We start from the raw sequence: 25,479 nt of genomic DNA on the forward strand, positions 1-25,479 counted from the left end.
TATAAATACACGAGACTGAGTGCAGGTGCTTTTGTTGGAAATCATTCGACCAACCAACCAATCATTTTGCCAATTGACCCTGCGGAAATACTTTGAATATGGCAAGAACATGACATTGGCGGCATGCGGTGAGACCAAGGCAGTCTTTCTACTTGATTGGTGTTGAATTATTTATTCACCGTGCATTACGGCTCGCTGAAATTACTTCATTACATTTGATCAGAAGCCTTCCCAAAGGTTGTTGTGTGAGCACCGCTTCTTCGGAATAATGAGAGAAATGTGGACTTACAAGCGGTCCTTGAAAAGAACCTTAACTGAAATGAGAGGTAACTTCATTAGTCCACCGCTTAAGAGCCAACAGACACACACGTACAAGACCTATTTTTATTAACAACTGCTTACAGCAATGCAAGTATGAATGTATAATATATATATCTTCATGTCCTGTACACTCGCGTATGTACAAAAATAGCCAAAAAAGCGAAGCGTACGTGTGAACATCAGCATCCACGAATAATAAAAAAATAACAAAAACACCACTCTAAAGACAACAAAGCTGACATCCTACCATGAGTGAATACGTCACCGTGCAAAAGCTTTATAGTACACGCATCTATGCTCTGTATATAAGCACAATCTGATGTACTGTAGGTGCCTAGAAACTAAACAGAAGTGCCTAGCCAGTTTAGACTGATTATTTGCACCGTAATGTCTCGCAACGAGACCACACTGAAATCCCTCCAACCTCGGATTACAGTTTGCAACGGCACTCTGCGAGCTTTCCAACAAAAGAAACTAGGGGGACAAATTCTTAACCTTCTCCTTGGAGGCCTTTTCCAACCTACAATGCACCGTTTCCTCAGGCCAAAGCAGAGCATGCGTCAAATACAACATCAAAAGCCAATTTGTGAACATGGTTATGTAAAGTAACAAGGCAAATGGCTTCCAAATTAAGTAGTACAGTGATGGAACGATGCAAGGTCAATTCCAGCTGGGGGGGGACTTGAAGCTCACACCATGGCGACAGATACAATGCATACATGGAACTTTGGAATGCTTCTACGGCAGCTCTCCCTTATCTAGTTTTTAGAAATCCACTAAACCATTACTCAGTAACTATAAACAGACAGCCTAATACATTCCAGTCGAGTTAACTTTTCATCATATACTCCAAGGTATTGTAAACTGCATTACGCTACAAAAAATCCTGTATATAAAGAACTGTTTTTATGTGTGTGTGTGTGTGCTATTCTTGCTAGAAAAACATTCAAGAAATCTTCATTTGGCAAAATAAGTTTGATGAAAACACATTTTCTCGAAATTACGCCTGCTACAGAGTGCCTCCAAAAACGCACACACGGCCTCGAAATGCCCATTAGAAAAGGAAAGGAAAAAGGGGTTTTTGTACATTCCCTTAATTACAGGGGTAGCAGCGTTGGAGTATTAAAAGACAGCTAAAACAAGGGCATCACACAAGCACGCAACATCCCAGCAATGGCATCAAGCACCGCAGCTAAACTAACCTCCTAAGAGATCTTCCTCTGCTAACTCAACTCAAAACAGTTTACGTGGCCAGTGCCGTAATTATGTACATACAAACTTGCACACTCACTGAAATGGGTAGCGAAACACGTGCTTAGAGTATGCGCCACTTCTACAAAGCACCGAAAGGGCTAAAAGCTGCACTGCTGGAACTGCAAATATTCGTTGTGGTCTGCTACGATGCACTCCCGGTTTACCTCATCCTTATTCCACCACCGCAGTTAACTCTGCCTTTCGCCAACTCCTAAAGACCGCTCTCTCTCAAACGTATATCCTTGGTTTCAGTCATGCGGAACATTTAAGAGACAAAAAAAAAAAAAAAAAAACCCAAAAATAATGCATTCTACAGTAAGACCGTAATCTTTGGTATGAAACCACACTATACCAGTGACAAAAATAAAGGCAGAGAACCGGGTTGGCGGAAGTAAAAAAAAAAACCACATTTGCACCAGTTGTGATAAGCTCACGAACGCCCCCTTAGCATCGGGGCACAGTTTTCTTCCTCAGTTGGCGAGAACTTTCCACGCACACTCGCAAAACGTTTCCAAAGTTAATCTCCAAACAACGACGTGGCGGTCGAACTACATGACCCCTAAGCTCAGAAGCTGCAAAAGACTGTGCACAAAATCGAGCGAAACGATGCACATCACAACACTATTTACAGACATAGCTGGTGTAGCGAACAAAAAACTGTTTCTGCTTGAACTGACGCCCCTTGTCTCCTGTCTTCAATTTCATCGCATCGACCCGCACCCCCGCCAAACACTTGAGGTCGAAACAACAAGCGGAATGTTGTGGGCTGGTTCGATCAGTGCGCAAGCGTACAGAGTTACTTCATATAAATACAACCACAACAAAATACCGGCGCTGCATTCTCAGTGGGTAAAGGGTAAACGTAACAAACACTTAGTTCGAGTGCCAAGAGTGTTTTACGTATGATGATTCAACGCAATCAATGCCTAAACATAAGTGTCGCTCCAACATGCACACAAAAAAATGTCACCCCTTCTCACTGCTGATAATCGCCTGTAAAAGCTTTGGAAAAATGGTGACAGTGTCAACACAGTGTGGCAAACAGTAATTTCAAAGTTCCCGCCAAGGCTAAAATACATTTTGACGTCGAAATGGGGACCTTTTTTTCAGGCGCTGCTGCTTGCCTCGGATTAAACAAATATGCTCGGTTTGTGCCATACACCGTCAAGCCCAACAATAATGTCTCGTGCTCAAAGGGAAATAACACACTTTTGCCAAAAGGGTTAAGTATAAATCTGGAATTCCCACCCACAAGTTGTTTCCTCTTATTCCAGCCGCGTATTCGCATATTAGGTGACCAAAACAACTGTTCCACGACACAGCTTTTTCTCGCCAGAGCTCTCACGGAGGCAAATTCAACAACTCAAAGCCTGCCCGTAGTAGGGAAACTATGAACGTAGCGCATGAAAACGAGAAAAAATGACCGCGGGTGGAAAAAGAAAAAGGAAACGCCACCCGAATGAGAGCCCAGGTCCCGAAATGCGAGGGGATCCCGCTTGAGTTTCTAACAGCGGTTTGGTCTCTACTCGTTCAGGTCTCCCAGAAGTGGATCCTTGAAGTCAGTTGTCTTTGGCAACGGCTTCTTGACGGCCACAGAGGAGGTCCTCTTTTCAGTGGCCTGGACTTTGGGCTTGACTGGCTTGGAGCTGAATATGTCATCTGCATCGCGTGCAAAACAACCACAAAACTTTTCAATGGTATTTTTTTTTTCTCATTAAACGTGGTGGAGCAACACGTGGGTTACGAGGCATGCTGCAGTGGAGGGCTCCGGATTAATTTTGACCACCTGGGGATGTCGAATAGGCGCAAAAAGTCTCGACACATAGGCATCTCTGCTTTTGATTATCGAGGTGAATAACACGATACTCAATTCAGCACCAAATACAAATCAGGGCAATTTCTCACGTCTTGCGTTGCCTCGCATGCGTCGTTTCCTTCCTAGAACTGATGTGAACATTCGTAAAACTGCCACTGATGTTTTTCTTTGCCGCAAGGATTGCGTTAATCACGGCTCGTTAGAACATGCCACAAAGAGTTGCCACGAGATGTTGTTAGCTTCTGTGTTGATCCACTTATGAAACAATGTGGGCCACAACACTCGCACACAACCAATCCCTGGGACGTGGGTTCGATTCCCGGCCACGGCAGCCACTTTTCTGATGTAGGCGAAAAGCAAGAACGCCCGCATGTTTGAGATTTCGGCGAACATTAAAGATCCCCAGGTGGTCTGAATTAATCCGGAGCCCTCCACTATAGCGCGCCTTATCGCATACGTTGCGCCAGAAGTTAAACCTCAAAATCAGTCAATCAATCACTCCACCAATCAATCGATCAATCAATCAATCAATAAATCAATAAATCAATCCCTGAAAAGTAACTGTGTTATCACACTGACCCACAACAGTGGGGTAGCAAAGCCAGTCAATGAATCACTCCACCAATCAATCGATCGATCAATAAATCAATCCCTGAAAAGTAACTGTGTTATCGCACTGACCCACAACAGTGGGGTAGCAAAGCACTCTAGTACTACAAGCCACCGGATCACATGCAGAAACATTATCATCCTATTTAAGTTCACAGAAGGTCACAGACCTCTCCCAGTGACCTCCACAATCATCTCAATTTCGATTGAGAACATTTACAAATAAGCAAGAACAATAGAGGACAGTGACCGCAACAGCAGCACCCTTTCCCCATCAAGACAAGATTGCCAGTGTGGCCTACAAAAGTGAAGTGAAAGGCATGCTTCGCCTACAACACAAGATAAGATGGCCGGTAACAGACACAAGTAATCAAAAGGAAAGGCCCGCGGGAATATTCTACCCCGGGTGCAACGTGACCCCCAGACCGCTCTGCCCAACGGAGGAACGCACCTGTGTCGTCCTCAAACAGCGTGCTCCGCTTGGGTCGAGACGCAAGGGCACTGCTGGGCTTAGCCGTGGGTGTTGCAAAGATGTCGTCGTCATCGTCGTCGTCAAAGAGGCCCCCCGAGGGCTTCTTGGGCGCCTCCTGTGGCGGTGGGACTTCTTTCCTAGTCTCCTGCAAGGAATACAGACAACCTCAGCTTCCGTCTTGGCTGCAGTTTGCTAGTGGCGTTTTCACGACCAGAGGACGTCTTGTTCAATAGATGCCACTGTAAGATGACACGGCTTGAGCAGAAGTAAACATCGCGCAGCAACAAACGTAATACTAAAGTGGAACATCGCTGTCCCCCCGGTATTACGACGCCCCGCTTCTTACAACGGATCACCCCGGTCCCGGCAAACTCCCCATAGAAACAATGCATTGAAAACCCCGATGTCACGCTCGGGTGGACGCGCTCCGCTTCATACGACAGACCCTGGTGCGGATAAACCGGCATTTTTTCCCATCTACTACACCGCTTCACCGCTTCCATCCTGACCTTTCTTTTTTCTGAACCCCCCATTTGATGCTGCCTAATGTGCAAAGGTCCGTAGGCGGGCCAGACCACTTGCTGAACAGACGCAAGCAAGCAAGCAGGTACTCGCGAGCGAGAGTTAACCTTCGACGGACCCACACGGCAGCAGTATGCCAACGCGCCAACCGCGAGAAGTCGAAGTTCAAGTAGCTGGTGGACGACCATGAATTTGAAGCTCCCATCGGGCTGCCGACCACTAACGCGGAAAAAGATACGACGCGATGAGCGAACGCCCGCTTTCTTTGCCCGCTCGATCAGAGTTTCTTCCTTTCAAGACACTCTCTCTCTACATCTACCTCTCCTCTCTGCTGATCAGCACCTTTCAAAGCGGCATTGTCACTCCGCTCCTTTCTTTGCTGCTTTTTTTTTTTTTTCCATTGCCGCCTGGTACGATTGTTCCTTTTGCTTGGCCTTGGCAGTTTCACGCTCGCCTTTTCCTTTCTCAATATGCTTGAACACGTCGGCCTTATCTCACGCGCACAAGGTGCAGGTCCGGCAAGCTATATATAGCACCAGACGGCACAGGGGTCGCGTAGTGCGTGCTGCTTGGCTAACGGGCTAGCTTGGATGCCGTAGACCGGAGGGTGGCACAAAATGGCGTTTCTTTTTTTTTTAACAAGTGGGATTTCAGCTATAGGTTCGCAAATCGCATGAGAACGTGCTAAATATAGTCGTTTAAGTAGCGCTCTATGAGTAACATGAAACGATGCTACTAGCCCAACACCAAGCTTTACCGGGGTAACCAACTGTTCCCAACACACTTACCGTATTTATACGATTGTAAGTCTACTCGAATGTAGGTCGACCCAAAAAAATTGCATCTCTCTCTCTCTCTCTCTCAAAAAAAAAAAAAAAAAAAGAAAGAAAGCGCCGCCTAGACAATCGTATCACAAAGAGAAGCTTTTCCATCAACCCACACGGTGGCTCTCCACAAGAGCCGTGCGCTCGCGGTATGTGCAGTATTTGTTAAAAAAGAAAAGCTTTTGTATAAGCACCCGGAATAACCATGCGCTGTGGGTTGAGTGGGAAGAGTGCATTCGCTGCGAGATGACAACCATCGAAGTAACTGGCAGTGGACACTGCCGCGCGATGCCAAAACAAACATGGCGGCTGACAGAAGCGGCCGCGCGCAATTTACTTTTGAGCGTCTAACCTCCCACCATCGCATTCGGAAGTGTACTGAACAATGTGATATAATTTGGGCTAATTCCTAATACTCATTTTGTTTATTAGAAACGAATAAAACACTTGACGCATTTTCGCACGCGATTTGTGCGCGTCGGCACTGCGCGGGCGACTTTTTGACACCTGCATCAACGATTCCGCGCACGCGGCAGCTTCTACTGCTTTTAAGTTCTACTGGTTCTACCTCGGTATTACACGTGACGAGTGCGGCAGTGCGAGGAGCCTGACGACCCCAATGGGGAGGCGCGCTCTTCATGCCGGCAGTTTGAAAGCGCTCGGGACAGCCGGCTGGCGCCGCCGGAGATGTTTAGGCTTATCACAGTGGTGGATATTTGATTGGCGCTTTCCCTAGCGGCGCGGATGATGCATTATAGTGTCGTTTTCGACCACATTATCAGCTCCTTTCCTGCTCAAACGCCTTCGTTTGTGCCTTCAGTAATATCATAAAGAGTGGTTAGAAGCGGTCGCTGGAGCTACGCGCACCTCTTCGCGGCGGGTGACGCCGCCATGTTGCCGCCGCCGATCGCGTAGCACGCGCGGGTGGCATTCGCGGCAGTGTCAGCACGGCCATTTTCGCGAGCAGAAAACGCCCCATGCGGTTCACACTTTAAACAATAATTATGGGAACGAGGGTGCACAGATGTCCCCACCTCGTAGCACCCCCGATTTCTTGTTTCTCTTGCCGTTACTAGCGGTAGACAGTTCGATTTCGATTCTAAGTCGACCCCCCAACATTATATTCTCAAATTTGAAAAAAAGGGTCGACCTACAATCGTGTAAATACGGTACACACAAACACTGCCCAGCTCTCAAGCCTTGAATTTGTGTCGTATGCTGATGTTTGGCATGCAGCAATGTAAAACAGCGCCCATACTGTATCAAAAACTGATCAATCGACTTCCCCGCTACCATTCATGTCACCATGTGCTATGCAAAAGATGTGACATGGTGCATTGCAACTAGCGGGGCCGAAAATCTCGAGGACTCACTTGCGTTGGCGTCGGTGTGGCCACAGTGCTGGGCGAAGCTGAGGCCGTCTTTGTCGACGAGGAATTCTCGCTCGAGTGGGAAACTGCGTCCGCTGGAAACAAGGAGGAAACTGTTAAGAAAGAGCCATGATTCTGAGACGACATTTGAGCGATAGATCATAAACTGCCATCAATACGAACAACACAAGAGCCGACTATTCAGCGACTTAAGTGTAGCAGCAGCTTCAAAGCTAACTGCAACGAAATTTTCAGCCCTTAAATGCACCGTTTTTAGGTTGTACAGTTGAACCTCGATATAACGAACCTCGATTTAACGAAATTCGCGATATAACGAATTTTTTCAAGTTTTCGATCAAAATTTCGCTAGATCCATGTATTTTTATCTCGATTTTACGAAGTAATTTCGTGCGGCGCTTTCGATTTAACGAAGTCATGGCGAGAAAGGAAGAACGAAATTCCGGTCGAGGCACGTTTTATTTTGCCTCTCAGAGGCTACATTGAAAACATTCAGCACTCACATTAACTCTTAAAAGGCTAAAATGAAAGGAAAGCGGGGAATTATGCGGTTGACAACAATTAAAAGCGATGAAAGAAGCTGCTCAAAAACCGCTAGCGGTCATGGACGGTTTAATAGTGCGGCCACCATTTTGACGTCTCCATCGTTGCCTACGCCACCGCCCTCTATGCTTAGACGCATCCTTGCTCACGGTGCTGCTGAGGTTGTGCTCGCTAATAACCACATTAATATTTTGTTCGTCCATCATTAGATGAGTCTTATAAGCAGCATGATCACTCCGAGGGAAAGAAAAATGTTCCGAACAAGAGCCTGAGGAAGTGTCAGTGAAACCGAAGGCCATTGAAGTGATGGATGCCATGGACATTCTGCGGAGGCACGCAGGCACACGCGAATTTTGAAGAGCAAGCCTTGTTAGCACTGTCAGCATACGAGCGTCACGTAAAGCCCACCCTGGTCAAGAAACGCCAAGCACTGCTTACGGACTTATTTCACTACGGCTTGAATATCGAGTGCTGGTGGCAATAAATTGCTCTCCGAACGTGGTCAAAACGTGTTCATTAGACAGCTGCGATGCGGAGAAATCGGTTTCTTTAGGGCTCAGCGGGCATAAAAGTAATTGCTTAATCGAATTTGGCCAGAAGATATTTAATGTAAGCTTTCCGCTTCAGCGGGAGCACGTAAGCGCTGCTCCACAAAGTGAAGCGGTCCGTGTGTACTCCGCTCAACTCTCAATCATGGCTTTATCTCGAGTGTCGTGGTTGCATCACGCGCCCATACTGCAGAGTCTTTGTGCATGAAAAAAGTCTCGAAAGCTTTATAGCCCCCTTCCGCTGTTGGCCCGCCGCACCCCTCAACGCCGCGCCTAAGCCTACCACTGAACGGACGAAAAGAGGCGTAAATTCGAACAAGCACCTCGCCGGGGTGAAGTTCACGGGGCATGGACGCGGGTTCAATTAACTAACAGCGGCGTTTAATAGTGACCGAAATGAAAAAAAGAAAAAGTGGAAACCTAGCCTGCTATCACATTTAATTGGCGTTGCGGAAAAAGCAGCGGTTTTACGACGATACCAACTACTGTCGGCTATCCGAATTCCATTGCCTAAGTGTTGAAGCTCTTAATTCACATAATTTTCGCGGCCAGTTTTAGTACAAATTTCGGTTTAAGTGGAGAGGTAACTACATAGCAGTTGTTTCTGAGCGATGGGCAAGGTTTTGAAACCTCAATAACTGGTTACATTAACTGTAAAATCGAAACCTCAATTTTACGAAATTCTCGATTTAACGAAATTTTCGCCCGCAAGTACGACTTCGTTATATCGAGGTTTAACTGTATTACTTTAAAAGGCACTATGCACAAAATTTGCAGGCCCAAATATGCGCCGCTGCACCGTAAACGAACATAAAAAAATGCTCTCTTCTAAAACGAAACTGGAAAAAAAGGGCGGCCATTACGGCTGGGCGGAAGTGACGTTACAGTCAAGAATCGATTGTGTGCGGCTGCCTGAGACAAGATGGCACGCATTCGATGTGTTTCGGGTTGCCTGTTTTCTCAAAAACTCAAAACATGTGGAAAAGGGGCTGGGAAATCCGTGCAACCTTTATTGTTTAGCTGTGAGCGACTGAGACACGCCTATAGTCGTCCGGTAAAAGGTAAAAACAGGCATCGCGAGGCGCCGCGGTGAAGCTCAGAACAGCTACGCAAAAAGAAGCATTGAGCGCTTGATGGGCACTGACACAGGGCATATTGGCTGTGTTGATTGACCCACACTGCATTTCTGAGAGAAAGAAAAAAAAAAGCTACCCTTGGAGGAAAACGACGAAACATGGCGGCTAGCGTGCAAGAATTCGCTTTTAATGCATATAATACTTGATTATTATTTTTGTTCACACAGGAAGTTTTGCTCCTGTTAGCAGGGTGCCCGTGCCAAATCTTTGGATAATGATGCCCGTCTATAAAGAAAGAAAGCCATGCAGCGACGAAAGCATTGCAGTGTATTTGCTGGAGTCATGGAACAATGATAACAGTAACCTTACCTAAGACACAGTGCTTCGAACCTTTTTATTACCCATTTTGCCAAATGTGGCCCCCTTTTTATATAGACATTTTTTTCTAATCGGTGAACGAAATGTCACTAATAGTGGTTAGTTTTTATTTCTTGATGAAGTTGTCTGCATTGAATCTATTCCATGCAGTGCGCCATGTGCGGTACCTGTTCGTACCCTGACAACAGCGCATTGCCTCGCGCCGGCTGTACTCTCGCCACTCGTGCTGTCGAACAGACGACCGGCTGCAATTGGGCAGTGTGCCACACAGCTAGCTGCCAGACTTGTTCGCGCCCTGACCGGCCGCGACATCAGCAAATCGTCTCGCGTCAGCCGTTCTCACTCATTGCGCACTTGTAGATACAGCCGGCCGCGAGCTTGCGGTGCGCCACACAGCTGCCGTACTCGTTGACGCGTCCAACGGACCGACCAACTGCGCTAAGAGTGTATCGTCTTGCGTAGGCCGCACTCGCTTCTCGAGTGCTCATGGAGTAGACCGAAAGCCTACTGTGGCGTCGCAACCACGAAATCGGCCATTGTGCAACTGCCATACTCGCTCCCCGACGGCATTTCGCCTTAAAAGTCGATTGGTGGGCGATCCCGGGCACTCTTGGAGTTCGCTCTTTTTGTCTCGCCAACCCAGAGCTTCTCCATCCTCTCGCATTTAGGAAACGCGTGAAAGCAATTACTTATGCAAGATGCACGAATTACACTGCTCACTCACGTGAGGCCGCTCGCAACAGGGCTACTGAAAAAAAGGAGATGGCCGCTCGGGAATCCTGACAGGAACGTCACATCCGAAAGTTCGCTGCAGTGTCGACCTGTTGTGACAACACTCCACTAGGTGCTGCGTTGGCTGAAGTGGCGTTTTTTCAAATGGTTCTAATAAAAGTACTGCACGTGTGTGCGGTTTAAAATTAGGTCACAATAGACTTTAGATGTGCACACGACACATTGATACAGAATCTGGGGCAGATAAATTTTCGCTGCAGTTCATCTTTCAGTTATGTTTATTCACCAGAAACTTGACAAAACTGCCAGTAGTGTCCTGTTGTTGGCAGTTGAAGTAGCAGTGTGTGTGGCTAGGTAGAAAACGTAGATGTTGCCAAGATTCAGCCTTAAACTGTGGCCACTGCAGTGTGCACTAAGTGAAGGGTGCTTTGACACCAACTCGTGCAGCAGAGCATGATGGGTTGCGTTACATGCAGACTACTGTAAAGAAGCACGACATATTGGCAGACAACCTTTTTTTCTGCTTCTACAACAAGCAGCCCAAGGTCATGCGATGGCTGGTGCTGACGATAATGAAATGCTCGTGTGCCAATCCTTTTGGCTTCACTTCGTGCACCGTAGCACTGCGCCACAACAAGTTTGACACTTTACACAGAATCCCATTTCTCGAAAATTACTTTCCCCCCTCATTGAACAGATGAAACGGGGAGTCGAGAAGAGGGTTCCGCTTGTATCTCGCCCACCTCAAATCAAATAAATTTTTATTTCCAGATAAAACTGGGTGGCTTCCTGGGTAAAAGCCGCATAAGCAGCTTGACGGCGCCCAAGAAACCACTACAAGGCTCGGCGACAAGCACAATTACAAAAATGCAAGTGAGTGCACACTTGAACGTAGCAAAATAGCATTGCAAGAATGAAAGAAAGAAGAGGTTTACACACTTTCAAAAATTCACGATACTTCACAAAAGCACACAAAACGCTGACAACAAGATGAGAATACCAATTCCTGGAGGTCATTTAAAACATAATTGCCAAAATATGCATACAACAAATCTCAAATTAAGGAAACGGAAGTTATCAAAAGTAATCATACTAGAAATCTGAAAAATATTGTCCAACTTGTTTGCGTGGGAATTCGGTTACGTTATGACATTTGTTCAGAACCAACGGAAGGTTATGGGCCAACATTTGCAGTCTGTAATTGTTACGGAAATAAGGTGTTTTTTTCCAGACGTCATGATGTTGCGTGTTTATATTTGAACTCTGGTATTGCAAGCCAGCCAATGAGGTTAGGAAATTTATGATTTTGGGTGAAGAAAACTAGTAAGTTTGCATCAGGCGAAATTCGTATGTGTACTTTATCTTACCTGCCCCAAAGATGCCGTCATCGGAGAAGTGACCGCTGTTCTCGTGCAGGGATGGGCGACGGGGTGCTGACCTTTCCGCCGCGGGGTCGGCGAAGAGGTCGTCGTCTACGTCGTCGTCAAATATGCTCCCTCCAAATGGAGCCTGCGTCGGAGAAATGCCACAAGCAACCCCCTTGTTAGGTTGACGGCTTCGGGTCACAAATAGAAACGCACGGACATGTACCTGTTGGACAAGAGGTGCAACAGTACAAGCCCATTTCACATTCTAGCCGATGTTTAGCCGTTCCAGAATCCTTCCATGGCTCGCGTTTCCGTACAGTGTCCAGTACGAGGCAGTGTGATGCACTGCTCCTTTTGACTCCTTATTAAGGGGGAACAGGGCTCTTAAAACAAAAGGTTTCGTTACACTGAAGGTCGTTACATCGAGGTTTGACTGTACTGTCGGGAGCAAAAGTCTGGATTCCACGCGAGCGGCGGCCGAAATGCATTGCAGCGCCACCCTGCGAAAGCTCGCCTGCTGTCGAGACACCGGCTGTAGGGCCGATCTTAACTGCACGCATGTTCGTTTGCTCGCACGAGTCTGATACGCTTTTTGTTCACGGAAAGACCGAAGGGTGTCGCTTCGGCCGTGTCTAGCATTTACGACTGGGCAATTCCGTCGGCGTGTAGCATTTGCGAAACGGTCTCAGTGAGTGGCAGTAAGCGGCCACTGATGCGTTGAACGGGTAGTTTTTCGTCACTCTTTATCAGCGTTGCACATCGAAAGTAGTTGCTATCTGCGACTGCACCGCAAAACAATAGTCTCCAACTGGTCTAAGGAAGCGTGTCGCTTCGCGACTGCTTTTATCGAATGAATCGAACGAACATGCGTGCAGTTAAGATAGGCCCTACAGCCCGTGTCTCGCAGCAGGCGAGCTTTCGCAGGGTGGCGCTGCAATGCATTTCGGCCGCTGCTCGCGTGGAATCCAGACTTTTGCTCCCGACAGTACATATAATTGGTACTCAGCAGCATTCTTTGAACTCAAAATAGGTGCACGTGTGATGTTTGCGACAGCAAATAAGAAAATACGAGTTGAAAACAATATTTCGACTTGAAAGTGGAAAAAGAGCTCGTGCCCAAGCCTATACGTGCGGCAGGCCTTCCAAGAAGTCCAACGGTGAGAAAAGGTTCCCGTGGGTGGCCCGCGAGCAGAGGAACGTGGCAAAATTGAATTTACTTAATAAGCAAACCTCCCCCTTGTTTATTGGGGGAGGAGAAAGATAAGAATGAAGGAGAAGTGGGCAGGAGAGAAAAAAGAAACAATAACGTAGCAGGGGTAGCAAAAGGCTGTCATCTTTCGACGACATTTGCCACAAAGTCAGCAAATGTGTGGCCAATTTTTTACAAAGACAACATCGGGTCAGAGGCACACTTAATTAAACACAGTGAGAATTTCGGCATCTCTCGGCTCACCTGTGACCTGGTGGCTGCTGCCGGCTTGGCTTGGCCTGGCCTCCGCCTGGCTTCGGGTATGGGCTGCATGCTGTTGTCAAGCGCAAACAGGTCCTCCTCCTCCGTGGAGGGGGATTTCACCATGGACACCGCCTTCGGAGCCGGTGGAGCCAGCCGGTCCTTTTCGCGGGCAACCGCCGCTACCGGTTCGGAGTCCGTGGGCTGGTGAGCGGCCTCCGTGGTGTCGTCGTCCGACCAGAGCCTCGTGCGTGGTTGTGGCTGTGGCTGGAGCGATGTCCTCACCTGCGCCGTCTGTCGGACAGGCTCGTTGAGTTGGAGGGGAAACGCGGCTCTTCAATACAGTCATGCCTCGTTATTACGGACCCCGTCAATACGGACAAAATTTTCGGCGATCAGTCTCTCAGCATGCAATTCTGCCCCATTAATGTAGAAACCTGCAGCCCAAAGCATGGACGACTATTTTGGGAACGAAACGGGTAAATAGAGGCACTCTTGTCTCATTATTATGGACATCCTCCACAAAGCGAAAAAAGTAGAAAAAATGACTGATGACCCCCAGAGACCCCAGCGCGTACTACGAATTCACCGTTGGCCGAAGCATACAAAACCGTAGCACACATTTATATCGAAACGCATCTCCTTCCAATACCATTGAATTAGATCGAGAACATTCGTGATCACTGAACAACACTACGGTAGCGATGACACCTTTTCCGTAACAAACAAGATTGCTCGGCGCTGCATACGCTGGAAAGAGAAAGTTCTGAGGGCCAGGACAAGATAACAGGACGACAATAGTTGATGCCAATGTTCACTTTGCATAAAAGGCAAGGGTGTACGCTTCTCTGGTCAGTTCGGCGGAGGCAATGGCTGGTGTTCAGCGTAAACGGAGTGAGCTTTCCGCTCAGCTGAAAAAGGAAATACGCCAATTCAAAAGTGAGATGCCTTCAACATCTGTTCTATATGTGAAAGACTGGAATAAATAATTAACCTTGGCACTGATCTGGAGAAGACAACTGCGCGTGCACTTATGAAGGCCTTGAACAGGAGCGACACACAGAATGCACACTGAAGTAGCCAACGTGGTGCGCTTTCTGAACACTAAAGCAGGATCGAAGGCATCAGTGCAAACCCACACCTCCTCGTTTTTTGGCCGAACAAACCGCGTTTTCTTTTTCCCGGAATGATTATTTCTTAATGTTTGCGTTCTTGACCTTCACTCGTCTTTATGAACGACCCACATTATCGACGATTTTTCTGTGGAACAGAGGTGCCCATATTAACGAGACATGACTGTCCAGATATAAAAAGTTTAGCTGTCAATTTCTTCGCTTGGCAACACTGGAACCGGCCATGGAAATGGTGCGGGTTATGCCCCTGCGCCCGCACGCCGCAGACGTAAAAAACACCGATTCTCAACAGTGGTGTAAACAGAGATGTTAATAATCGCACTTACACCGGACTAGAGGCTTTACTTTGCATTCGGTGAGGTAGAGTTTGGAACGTCCAACACACATCATGTGCTTAGCGCGGACAAGTACTGCCATTCAGCGGAGCCCGATGTAGCCAGTCACGGCGCACTCACACGGTTGCCTGCATGAGTGCCTCGCCAGTGAATACAACCTACACCAAATTATTGCATTACAGTCTAATACCCGTGCCACACGTACACAAAAAATGACGTTAAGTGTTTAAGGCCTTAAGATAGAAATGTCATTAATTGGGCGGGCCGTGCTACACGCGAAAACGCAATGGCATTAAATGTGTTAGGCATGATGGTGATCATGACCAAAAAGAGAAATTCACTCATATTTTAGAAGTCTTTAATGTAGAGAAAATGCCTTAGAAGCGTTAAAACTGCTTTTTGCGAAAGAAAATTTTATGAGAAATAGTGTTTTCTTAAAAATGGTGGGAGCCGTTTCTAAAAGTGGCTTCAGCATGCCGTCGCCGGCCAGCGGTAGCCAAATCCGAAAAATTTAACACGAAGAGTAATGCGATGTTTTTACTTTTGCCTCTGTTCTAGTGAACTTCATCTTCTTCAAAACTTCGCTACCAATTGTGCACAAAAAATCGTCATATTTCGAAGTTTAGCTACATTTCCGCGTCAACACTCTGGTGCTGAGTGTTTCGGTGGCTTCATTTGGTGCTTATCGCGTTCGAGAGTAGGCAGATTTAAGGTGTTCGCGAAGGTAAATGAGTTGTGCACAACTCCTTAAACCAAAATGACATTAAAGCGAATGGCATTAGATTTTTGCGTGTAGCAGCAAATTAATGGCATTAAAACCTAAGGCATTAAGCATTTAATGTCATTTTTCGTGTACGTGTGGCACGGGTATAAGCGTCCGCTCGAAAATGTCACGCAAAAGTACGGTATCGGCCTTCTGTATGCGTGTACCGAACTACTGTTCACCAGCACATTCGATTGTATATCGGCTGCCATGTTGCAAGTGCCCCGACAAGTGTGCTTCTCCAGAATAATTTTTGGAGATGATGATTTCTTGTGTGCGCTGCCATCCACAATGACAGGAGGGCGTCGCAGCATCGTGTCAATTGAGTGCCTGAGTCTGCTACAGTGGCCCTGGCTTTCAACATCTCCCCGCCGTTCTAGCATGGGTATAGCTACATGGTAACGAGAGCACAGGAAGTGATTGGGTGCAAAAGGCAACAAAGGAGGAAAGGAAACTGACCGGAGGCGTGTTCGGTTTTTGCGTGGTTGGCTCTGCTGATGCACAGAGACTAGTGCGGCGTAGTGCGTGTTTATTTTGTTCACGGTGCCATGTCACATCTTTTGGAGCCATGTTCGCACACGAACGGAAAAACCTGGATTTAGTGACGAAGGCGGACGTCATTCAACGGGTGAAGGCCGGTGAAAAGAAGTCGTCGGTTGCAGGGGCATTCGAAATTGATCTAAGCAGTGCAACAGAACTGATGCAAGACAATGGCAGCATAGCCCAGCCAATGTGGATCGTGTCGTGTGCATGTTCCTGCAGCCTGTCAATGCATAAATGTGGGCTAGTTGGTTCGAACTGTGAAACATGGTTATTAAGCAGCGTGGTATAGACGGGGCAACATAGAAGAGACTACACAGTACTAGCGTTGGCAGTGCTGGACTAGCACAGGACTACCAGCGCTCGTCATGTGAGGTCTCTTCAATGTTGTCCCATCTATACCACGCTACTTGACCGTGTTCCTGTAACAAAGCCACAAAGTGGCTTCGTTACAGTTGGAGTCGCAACTTCGGATGCCAGACTTCGAATACCAGAGACGACAGCGTTGAGAGTCCCAAGAGTAAATTGAGACAGCAGTTGGTCTGCTGATGTGCCATCCAGAGGGAAGTACTCTTCTTTTCAGACACTGACGATCTCAGCTGAGGGGGCACACCAAAACCTCCGCTGCAAAAGAAAACTGTGAAAGCTGCTCACAACTCCATCAGAAGCCTCGTTGAACAACCTGTTGATCTGTTGTTGAACTTGGTGTTGAACTTTGCGGCCACACCTGTCACCACTTGACTGCTAGGCTCGCCAGCCATCGCCAGAAGCCACCTGTCCACTCCTGTCGATTTTGTTCACCTCTTGGTTAAGCTCGTATTGCACAGGCAGAAGTGGTGGCCTCCCCACCTTAGGCATGCCCGTTTCCCTTTCCTGGCATGCACTGCCTTACCCTTCTTGAGGGCCCTCTCCTCTGTCCCTGCTTGTTGGCAATTTTGTGTGCTTTACGGCAACTTTCTGCACCTCACAATGCATTCTATGAAACATCCAGACCCTGGGATTTCGCCTCAACACCAAAACGAGCCGTGCTTGCTCACCACTATTGTAGTTCCAGCAGCAGCAGCAGCAGCATCGTCGTTGTGGGAGGGAGGAGATGGTGCGAACAGGTCGGCGCCCCCACCCGCAGGGGGACTCTCCCTGCCCGAAGCTGCCTCCCCCTCCTCCCCCTCGTCCTCTTTCAGGTCGGCCTGCCGCTTTCTCCGAGTCGGGGGCCTCCGCTTCGCCTTCACCTTCGCCCGGTCCTGCATTGCCGACAACAGCAGCACAGGCAGGCTTCTACGTACACTCCGGAAACACCTGTACAGGCTCTTAAAGTGAACTAACACCGGTAAAAAGAAAAAAGGAAAGCACTGAACAGAACAAGCGGCAGGACTAACACTTGTCTCAGCGTCCCGTCATGCCTTTTCGTCTCTTGTTTTGTTTGCAGAATTTACAGAGTGAGTGTCGATAAAAATCTCATGTTAGACCACTCAAACAAGCTGGTCAGGAAACACTGTGCACAGAAGAGGATGGAATCCAGAGTTAGTTTTTTTCCAGTCAGCCACTATGGCCCTTTTTCTGTCCCAGTACAGACCAGAGACTGTCAATGGGGTATAAATGGGAAAGAGCCCCTGCTCGCAACAAGACTAAAAAACACCGAGTTACCTGGCCCCCGCAGTCTCAGGTTGTATCTTGAAAGTCACTAATGATTAAATGAGCCATGCAGACAAAACACATTTGGCTCATTCGAAAGACTGCCTCATTCTACAGAATCATACTGATGTCACTTTTACCATAAACTTCGATCAAGTAAGCTATGTAAAAATAGGAATGGCCACACGACCCACTAGCTCATTTCCCAAAACAGAACCTAGGATGTCGTATGTGCCAGCTCTGCGATTGGCTGAGGCCGGCAAAAGCAGACGCAAATTAGGCTGCGCGTATAAGCTTGCCAAACGAGCTATTGGCATCTAAATATAATGCATATTCATTTTACAGCAGTAACAATGGTGGGGTAAACAATGAAAGTTGCGAAAATACACGCCAGCATAGAAGTATCGAGGCGCACTGCTGTTGGTACTGGATGCACTATGCTTGTTTTAGCTGCACTGCAGTCCGCTGCTTTGGAGTTGTCTTACACAACACTGGCTGATTGGTGTAAGCAACGTCTTACGAGACCCTGTTTCTCGAGGACACCCCATGTTTCACACAACGATTACTTTCTACAGTAACAAAAACAAGCCAGGTGCAGATATGGTCAAAAACAAAGCAACGGTAAATAATGGTCCATGGAAGAGTATGGTAGCTCCACCTGGAAGGACTGATGGCTCGCAAGGCTGCAGACCCTAGTGACACAGTAGAAGTTCGTTTGATTACACGCACTTATGGCTTTACTACTGACATCCCAAAAACACACGATACCACCGTCCCAAGTATGGACGAGTAGTGCCGTCCAGCGGCAGCCAGGAAAGTCTCTTCACACGATAGATGATTTAAAGTGGCCATGAAGACAAAACACAAGTTTGGTTCATTCGAAAGAGTGAATCGTTAGAACCATACTGACACCACTTTTAACACAAACTTCGCTCAAATAAGCTACATATTAAGGGAAAAAGGGAATGGCCATGCGACCCACTAGCTCGTTTCCCACAACAGAACCTATGATGTCATATGCCCAGCGCTGCAATTGGTGAAGGCTGGCAAAACCAAACGCAAATTAGGCAGGGCTTATGAGTTTGCAGCAGGAACTATTTTCGCTTAAAATGTAATGCATATATTCATTTTACAGCAGTAAGGATGCTGGGGTAAACATAGAAGTTACGAAAGTACACGTAAACACAGAAGTACCAGAGCGTGCTGTTGCTGGTACTGGGCACACTAGGCTTGTTATAGCTTCACAGCAGTATGGCACTTTCGGGTTGTCTGACACGACCCCGGCCGATTGGCGTAAGCGACGTCGTCTTATGCGACCCTGTTTCTCGAGTAAGCCCCATCTTCCACAAAACGAGTACTTTCCACCGTAACAAAAACCAGCCAGGTGCAAGTATGGTCAAAAACAAAACAAAGAGGGGCAAAGGCCAGTTACAGTACGGTGGCGCCACCTGGGAGGATTGACGGTAAACAAGGCTTTGAAGTCCTCTGAAAGCCTAGTGCCGCATTTGGGTTCACTTGACCTGTTTTTGCGACATTATCGGAAACGATCTCAAGAAACACGCAATTTGGCGGGAGAATCAAACTTTTAACACAGATTGATTAATTCTAAGTGAGTAAAGCATCATCTTCTGCCGGACAAGCGCTGGGGGCACTATAAAACACCAAATGTTAGGAATAAAACAAACTGGTACTTTGTCTGCAAGGCCCCTTTAAAATTACCACTTTTGGTGCAAGTTGTGCGGCACAGCCAGTGGTGGCGGCACCTGCCTCCATGTGTTTGCTATTTCGTACCTTATTTTAAAAAAGCTATGCACAAGACTGGTATATTTGGGTTCTAGGTGAACTAATCTATCAATCTAGAGCAACTTGTATTTTGACTTCAGTGTCCCTTTAACGTCAGCAATGTCTGAATGATGTGCTCTCCAAGTTTTGCACTTGGAGCAGCGCACAGCAATTGGCAATCAATTTTAACAAAACAATTGCGATTACTTTCCCTAACAAAAGACGGCCCTGACATTTCCCATTACGCCAAAAAAAAATTAATCAGTTGAAAAAAAAAAAATTTATGCCAAAAAAAGAAATTAACCAGTTGATGAAAAAAAAAAAAACTAATCTGTTGATGAGTTTAAATATCTCGATATCACTTTCACACCAAACCTGAGATGAAATACACTGACCTCATCAGTACGAGGATGCTTCAGAAGCTTTCCCACTCCGAACACACTCCCGAAAATTTTACGATATTTCTTGCAAAATACTATAACTGCTTACAGAGCCCTCACTCGTCCTGTACTTGAGTGCACTTCAGTGGTATGCTCACCAAAATTTTCATGCAATACAGATAAGGTTGAATTTGTCCTAAATAATGTTCATATTCGGTCACTGCAACCGCACCTGTTCCCCTTCGTTTCATGCCGAGCCCTTGTCATTTCGGCCCTTATCACAACGGCGCGGGTGCGACAGGGTTGTGTTGATGTGCAAGGTTGTACATGCCTCTATTCGTATAGCGGCCCCAATTTCCTTCGTGGATTGCTTGCAGCACACTGTTTACTTGAATACTGTCACATTTAGAGCCCACTTGGATTTGCTTTTTATTTTTTTTTTATTCCCCCCCCCCCCTTAAACGATCGATCGAAGGATGAATTAATCTACAGCCAGTCGTGCAATGTTTGCCAGCTGAACTGCTTACTGTTCTTGGAAGACCCGCCAAACCATGTTTTATAACGTTATAAGGTTTCCGTGAGTGCATGCACGTTTTTTTAAGTCACGTTTTTGTTTGGTATACACTGTACAATTTGCACATTATTGGTAGTGTACTGTTATTTTATGCAACTCTTCCACTTGGGCTGTTTCTTGTAAGACAGTGGAATTTGAAATAAATGAATAAAACCCCACACACTTTTTTGAACTTTCTATTAGGCAAGTTGAGCAAAACAGGGCTCCCTGCAAAACGCGACCTCTGTTAGAAAGTGCTAATGCATGCAGTTTTTCTTGCCAACAACGCAACGGATAATTATAGCATGCATGGTGTCTGTTTTTTTTTTTCCCCTTTCCTACAAGAGCATATTCAAGCTGTTGTTACCTTGGTTGCACTGGTAAGTGTCCTAATCTGGTCAGCTGGCTCGTCGAAGCTCACAGACGTTTCGACCTTCGTGTCTCGCAGCGGTGGTCGACTTGGCAGCTACGACAAACGCAAAGCATTATATAGTACTTCAGTGGGTTCGTTGGCAAACACTAATGCAGAAACTTCTCTGAATGCTAGAGTGTCACAGGTTAAAAAGATACGGGCGTGCCAATATTAGTACATTTTCAATACTGAAACGAATAACAAATAACATTCTCGAGTGCATCACATGTTGAGCGCTCCCTTTCAACCACTGAAAAAAATGCACCGGTGTTGTTGTTGCGGTGTTTTTGGGGAGCATTTCTTATCTACCTGAAGGTTCTGAGCCAACTTCAAACTGCTGTGTTTAATACTTCACAGATAAGAAAGCCTAGGTGTGTACTATAACAAAATGATCTCCAATCTAACATAACACGAAATTGTTTTATTCCAGGGCACACAAACCTTTGAGTGACGTCATATCCACCGCGGAAATGACGCCAGTACAACGAAGCAGGCAGCCTGTAAAGGGTGCAGCCCTGCACACAGCGCCTTCTTGAGGGGAAGCAACATTTAGAACTAAAGAGTACGTTATACTTAGGGTTGTTCGTTTTTGGGTTTCATATTTTTACACAAAAGTGTTTTATGCCAGGATACACCAAGATTTCACTGACGTGGCATCCGTCACGGAAATGACGCCAGTACACCTTTGCCGAAGCGACCCGCCAGCAGGACGTCGATTGCCAAGCACACCCACAAGACAGCCGCCGATGCGGAAATCATGCTCAGCTGAAGATTTCGCTGCACATTTCACTTTCATTTGACCAATTCCTATGACAGAGGAATCAACCACAATTTTTTAAACTCGTAAAGCCTCTTCCTTTCTTTCCATGTGCAGCATATTGGAGAACAACAAATTTGTGTGGTGTTAGGCATTAAGATAAAGCTTTCTTGACAAAGAGCTGTTGACGCCACGGCACTGGGCAAGGCTAGTTTGTTGACCCTGCACGTTTATCAACACGCACTCACCCAAATTTAAGCTGCTATACACTGATAACAGGCATTAACTACCCTTAACGGAACCCATATCCAGGATTGTTGCGTGTACAGGGAAAGAATAGAAAGAGGAAAACAAAACGGAAACACAGGATAAGAAAAGAATAACGAATAAATAACAAAGAACAAAATAGTCAGCACAAAGTGCCCCTTGCAGAAGCGATGTTTGCGATTCTTGTGCAGGCAGAGTAACAATAGGAAGAGGAAAGGAAAAAAGATAGGAAAAAAAAAAAAATGAATCAGAAACCCAGTCAAAGTAACGCATGCCAAGGTGGGAGCTCGACCTCACCACTGGTGGTGGAGCAAACAAGTCCCCGCCACTGGCCTCTTGGTCCGGCTGTTCAGACTTCTCTTCCGGCTCTGTGCAAGGAGTGGCAATGAGCAAGTCCAACACAGACGGCACAAATGCAAGAGGCCCGAAAGCCAAGTAACGACCACAGCATGCTTTTTTCTACCCCGTCGTCGTGTTCGAGCGCAGCTGTTTCAGAAAAGCTGAAACCACTTTTCCAAAGCGATTACCGTATTTACTCGCGTAAGGAACCCACTTTTTTCCCAGAAAATTCGGCACGAAAAAAATTGCGAGAGATTTTTAAAAGTTGAAATTTCATACGATACAGTTGCTCAGAGAAGCGCTGTCAGAGCCTTACCATTTTTGTGAAAACATGTAAATAATTACGTAATCGAATTTCTTTTTTGTTTTACTTACAACGTGCTAGTGATTCCCTACTCCCCATGGAGCTGTCCTCCTCACTGTTGCCGCTTGCGGCTTCACATTCATTGTCGGCCCACAGCGCACCGCCTTCCCTGCCGTCAAAGCGCTCCAAAACTTTTCTTACACCGGGAAAACTTCCCTTCTTTGAACCCGCCAAACACACGGCAATCTCTGTTCACTGCCCAAAATCCTCTCGTTTTCACCCGTAGCGTACACGCACTGGGCAATCACTGCAGTGCCGCCCAGCCACGTGGTTCCCATGCGCATCAACGCATGCTTCACCACTTTCAGTTTAAAACCGGCTGTGTAGCTCATGTACTGGCTCAATTTACAGCGTGCTCCAGGAGCACACAACAAAAAGACGGAACGCAGCTGAACAACAAAACCACGGAGTGTAATGCCCAATTCGCAGAGGAGCACCATCAGAGGAGTGCAAAGTAACTTTAGTGCTTCGTTCGCACGCTGCTGAAACCAGCCGGAACAGCAAAGAGCAAGGAAGGAGTGTGGAGTACGTTTTGTGCTCAGCAGGTGGCGCTCCGCAAGAGCGCAATTTTTAAATTGTGAGCAACGGAATTCGCGCTCACATCTTCGGCTAATGGTAAGATTTATTTTTGTTGAAATGCGTTTTTAGCGTTTCAGCGCATACTGTACCGTGATAGCAAGTCACTGCAATCGTCTATGGCATCAGCAACCATGCTGAGATAAAAACATTCCTGCTGCAATTTTTACTTCATCGTCATCATCACCAGCCTATCTACACCCAGTGCAGGGCAAAGGCCTCTCCCATTAATCTCCAATTATCCCGGTCCTGTGCTAACTGCGACCAATTTATCCCCGCAAACTTCTTGATCTCTTGTTATCCCCGCAAACTTCTTGAAAAAAAAAAAAAAAAGGGCATTTTCTATTCAAAGTGACAAAAAAAGTAAATTCTCAAGAAGAAAAGTAGGGCGAGGGTTCATTACGCAAGTAAATACGATACCCCTTCATTTAAAATTCCACGATGCCACTTGCCAAACGTGCAGTCTCCAGGTAAGGGAGTGCACCGAGGCAAAGCCGGCTTTTGGTATAGTTGCTAGAAGAGTGGCTAGTCTGCCGTGCGGGCCAGTTTTGCACTACACAGGTCAGTCGCCGCAGTGATGAAAGCGCGTAAGAAACAGCAGACCGGACGACCACGGCACCCTCTCAGTGCGCAATGCAGTGCACTCGCTGCGTTTGCCATTTAGGCACCTTAAAGAATCAAATTGCTGTTTTAATAAATTTTCATTGTAAAATTATTCAACTGCTGATTTTTGCTCGCCTGAATTATTTTTTTCCAGCAAGTGAAATATTGGCAGCGTCTGCTTGCACGCTGCTTTTAGCTGTGGTCGTCTGTGGTGAATAGACAGTCAGAGGTACTTATTCTTAAATAATATGTCTCATTATCACCACTATCACCAGCCTATCTACGCCCACTGCAGGGCAAAGGCCTCTCCCATTATTCTCCAATTATCTCGGTCCTGTGCCAACTGTGCCCAATTTATCCCCGCAAACTTCTTGATCTCATCTGCCCATCTAACTTTCTGCCGCCCCCTGCAACGCTTGCCTTCTCTAGGGATCCACTCTGTTACCCTTAATGACCAGCGGTTATGAAATGTCTAAAAATTCCTAAATAAATTTTGTTCCAGACTGAAAAATGACAGTTTTTGCTGGGGTCCAGCCGAAACGTTGTAATAAATGTTGTTTTTCGTGGTGATTCTAATGTAATATACTATTCAACTGCCAAGCCCTGTATCTTTTTTTTTTTTTTTTTTTGCAACTGCCAGTTTCGAGGACTGCGTTTTCTGAAGCAGTGAGCTGACACAGAAAAACACTCCAACACACGGATCTTGAAATGGCCCTTCAGAGACTGCGCTTAGCGAGAGCCAACCCTTCACGGCACAAGGCACATCGAGCTATGTTTGTGCGATACCGCTGGGTGCACTGACACAATCAGCAGGCACTTCCTCGCGGCCAATTACTTCTTGCTGGTAACCCTGAAGGAAGGTGCAGGAGCCGCTAAGAAGGTGACTGCACGCTGTGACTGCACGCTTCTTCCAACATAAAGATAACCCTCTTCCCTGCACTGCTCCTCTTTGCGGTCTCTGTGCCAGGTATGGGACCTCCGAAATGTGATGCCAAAAGCCACGAGAGCCACGATGTAATTAGACATGCCTGTACGTGGTGTGCTGGGCATGGTATACGGCTGCAACTAGGTGACCTTTACTCAGGTACCAATGTCCCACCCACGTCGGAGGGGGGACAATGAAGCCCTCAAACAAGCACACACAGAATTAGCAGTCAGATATAAACAGGCCCCGCACGATTTTCCTAGCTTTCCAGCACGACACTCAAAAGGCTCAGCTGCTCCCCGACGTCACAGAGCAATGCGCGAAACATGTCAGTTCGGGGTTGAAACACTTCACGCAGTATCACGGCACCGACAGTTAGTGGCAGGTGAGGCATTCTGATGCGACACAAACGACGGTAGCAACAAGGACGACATCAACCTGCATGTGCGGTGTTAGGCCTGCCCAGTCGGCTCTTCAGTTCGTCCCCAAACAGGCTGGACCCTCCAAACAGCGACACCCCACCAGCCGGCTTCTTCTTTGGGGGCGAAGTCGACTCCGCCGCCGCGGGCTGCAAAACACGAAAAAGCGATTGCAAGCTCTGCACTGTGGGGCTTGTAGATTTGTGGGTGCATAGATTCGGTGACTTTCAACGCCACAGAGTAAATCCTCTGTCCTATTCTCATTTATTTTCTACGAGTACTGAATTTACTGAACAGCCCTTTGTTTCGCTACTGCAAATGCGATAATTAATTAGCCATTGAGGTTACATAAAATCTTATAACAGTTCTGGAGTCTGCAAGAAAAAATATATCTAGGGC

At 46.8% G+C, this 25,479-nt stretch overlaps 1 protein-coding gene across 2 annotated transcripts in view; it reads right to left on the bottom strand.

Annotated features, from left to right (window-relative positions):
- Positions 1 to 370: 370 nt before the first annotated feature.
- The window catches only part of LOC144179416 (uncharacterized), a 93,623-nt gene continuing 68,514 nt past the window's right edge, over positions 371 to 25,479 (bottom strand). For both annotated transcript variants that reach the window (XM_077707769.1, XM_077707768.1), the window contains exons 22-30: positions 25,100 to 25,229; positions 22,152 to 22,222; positions 20,786 to 20,884; positions 17,109 to 17,312; positions 13,304 to 13,594; positions 11,851 to 11,992; positions 7,192 to 7,283; positions 4,452 to 4,617; positions 371 to 3,234 (exon numbers count right to left, since the gene is read on the bottom strand). In XM_077707769.1, coding sequence (XP_077563895.1) covers positions 3,098 to 3,234; positions 4,452 to 4,617; positions 7,192 to 7,283; positions 11,851 to 11,992; positions 13,304 to 13,594; positions 17,109 to 17,312; positions 20,786 to 20,884; positions 22,152 to 22,222; positions 25,100 to 25,229 — 1,332 coding nt within the window. In that variant the 3' untranslated portion in view covers positions 371 to 3,097. The remainder of the gene's footprint in view (positions 3,235 to 4,451; positions 4,618 to 7,191; positions 7,284 to 11,850; positions 11,993 to 13,303; positions 13,595 to 17,108; positions 17,313 to 20,785; positions 20,885 to 22,151; positions 22,223 to 25,099; positions 25,230 to 25,479) is intronic.

Source organism: Haemaphysalis longicornis, unplaced genomic scaffold, assembly GCF_048455015.1.
Source record: "Haemaphysalis longicornis isolate Haplotype H1 unplaced genomic scaffold, Haemaphysalis longicornis Haplotype H1 scaffold_4, whole genome shotgun sequence".
Lineage (NCBI taxonomy): Eukaryota > Metazoa > Arthropoda > Arachnida > Ixodida > Ixodidae > Haemaphysalis > Haemaphysalis longicornis.